Raw genomic sequence first — 1,480 nt, 5'->3', positions numbered from 1 at the left:
CTTTGTTTCTCTGGTTACATTTATTCCTAGATATTTCATTCTTTGGGTGGCTATTGTAAATGGTATTGCTTTCCTAATGTCCTTTTCAATGCTGTTGTTTTTGGTAGAGAGGAATCCAACTGACTTTTGTATGTTGATCTTATATCCTGCCACTTTGCTGAATCTTCCAATGAGGTCTAGTAGCTTTTTTACTGAGTCTTTGGGGCCAATAGGGTTTTCAGTGACTGATTTTTGGAAGTACATCACCAGGCCTTTCTATTGGAAGCTCCTTCTGAAATTTGTTCAAAATCCTAGCAACATGCAATTCTCTAAGATGTGCAGGTAGGTACAACCCTTTCCATGTTGCTACTGATTAATATCCAAGTGTCTGCCCCACAGAGAAGATTTATTATGTATCAAAAGAGCTCTTTATCTGGGCTGAGAATTGTACTCATTTAGTGTTCCGTATTTCCTGAAGACTTCTACCTCTAGAGAAAACTTGAAGCTTCGCCAGCAATTGCACAGTAGATCAGATTAAACAATATGGAGGCAGACGTCTCTGCGGGATAATTACAGAATGCTATGTCAGTGTGACAGTAATGCCTGCTATCCCTGAACTCAGTAAGGAAGAGGAGGGCTCTCCTTGAGGGGGATAAGTTTGCTGAACTAATGTGTGAGCACTTGGGGCAAATGAGGCTCACAGTCTATCACCAGTGGCCGCTCTGACCCCTGGCCAGGAATCCCGCGATGAGTGGGGGCCCACAGGAGGAGTTGGAGAAGCTTGGGCTGGAGTGGGGAGGGCTGACAAGAACCAAGGACAGCTCTGCGTCTAGGCACCTGCATTTATGGATCACCAGAGCCTACTTCCCTAGTCTTGGCACGTAACTATTGACTCCTTTAGAGGCACTTCCAGGGAAGCGTTTGAAAGACCAGCGGAAATCTACAAAGCGTGAAGGCTGCACTTTTACCTGGGAGAAGACCGGTGGTTTCCGGGGGCTCACGTAGGAGGGTGCCCGTGAAAGGGTTCCGTGTGTGTGTGTGTGTGTGTGTGTGTGTGTGTATATGTGTGTGTGTGTGTGTGTCTGCCCGTCTGGGAGTGCCCATGGGGAGGTGTCCATGCAGGCGTGCCTGTGGAGAGGAGTGCCTGTTCCCTGACTGTCCTGGAACCCTCACGCACCGTCCGCATCTCACAGACTCTAAGGACCGGGAGGGGGCGGACTTCTCACCGGAGGACTGGCATTGGAGAGGTAGTGGCACTGTGCCGAGAGAAAGTCACGGGAGGGGGGCGATAACGAGACAAACGAGCAGCAGTCCAGAGAACTGGGGGGTCTTGTCAGGCGATTCCAGAGGCGATACGTTGACGTTGGCAGAGCGGTGGAGAACTGAGAGCCTGAATCCCCGCGGACGCGTGTGAGTGCAGAGCGAGTCTGGGGGCAGCGGCGCCCCACTGGCCGGCGGGGCGGGCTCGGCGCGCTGGGGGCGCCCCCTCCTGGAGCGCGGC

The 1,480-nt window shown here is 51.8% G+C and overlaps 1 protein-coding gene across 1 annotated transcript in view; it reads left to right on the top strand.

The window, feature by feature from the left end:
- Nucleotides 1-726: 726 nt before the first annotated feature.
- The window catches only part of FAM69C (family with sequence similarity 69, member C), a 22,279-nt gene continuing 21,525 nt past the window's right edge, over nucleotides 727-1,480 (top strand). Inside the window, exons 1-2 of the mRNA XM_006837590.1 lie at nucleotides 727-860; nucleotides 1,102-1,226. Coding sequence (XP_006837653.1) covers nucleotides 727-860; nucleotides 1,102-1,226 — 259 coding nt within the window. The remainder of the gene's footprint in view (nucleotides 861-1,101; nucleotides 1,227-1,480) is intronic.

The sequence above is a fragment of the Chrysochloris asiatica genome, unplaced genomic scaffold (assembly GCF_000296735.1).
Source record: "Chrysochloris asiatica unplaced genomic scaffold, ChrAsi1.0 scaffold00021, whole genome shotgun sequence".
In the NCBI taxonomy this organism is placed as follows: Eukaryota; Metazoa; Chordata; class Mammalia; order Afrosoricida; family Chrysochloridae; genus Chrysochloris; species Chrysochloris asiatica.
The sequence above is the reverse complement of the archived record's forward strand: the minus strand, read 5'-3'. Positions and strand labels throughout refer to the sequence as shown.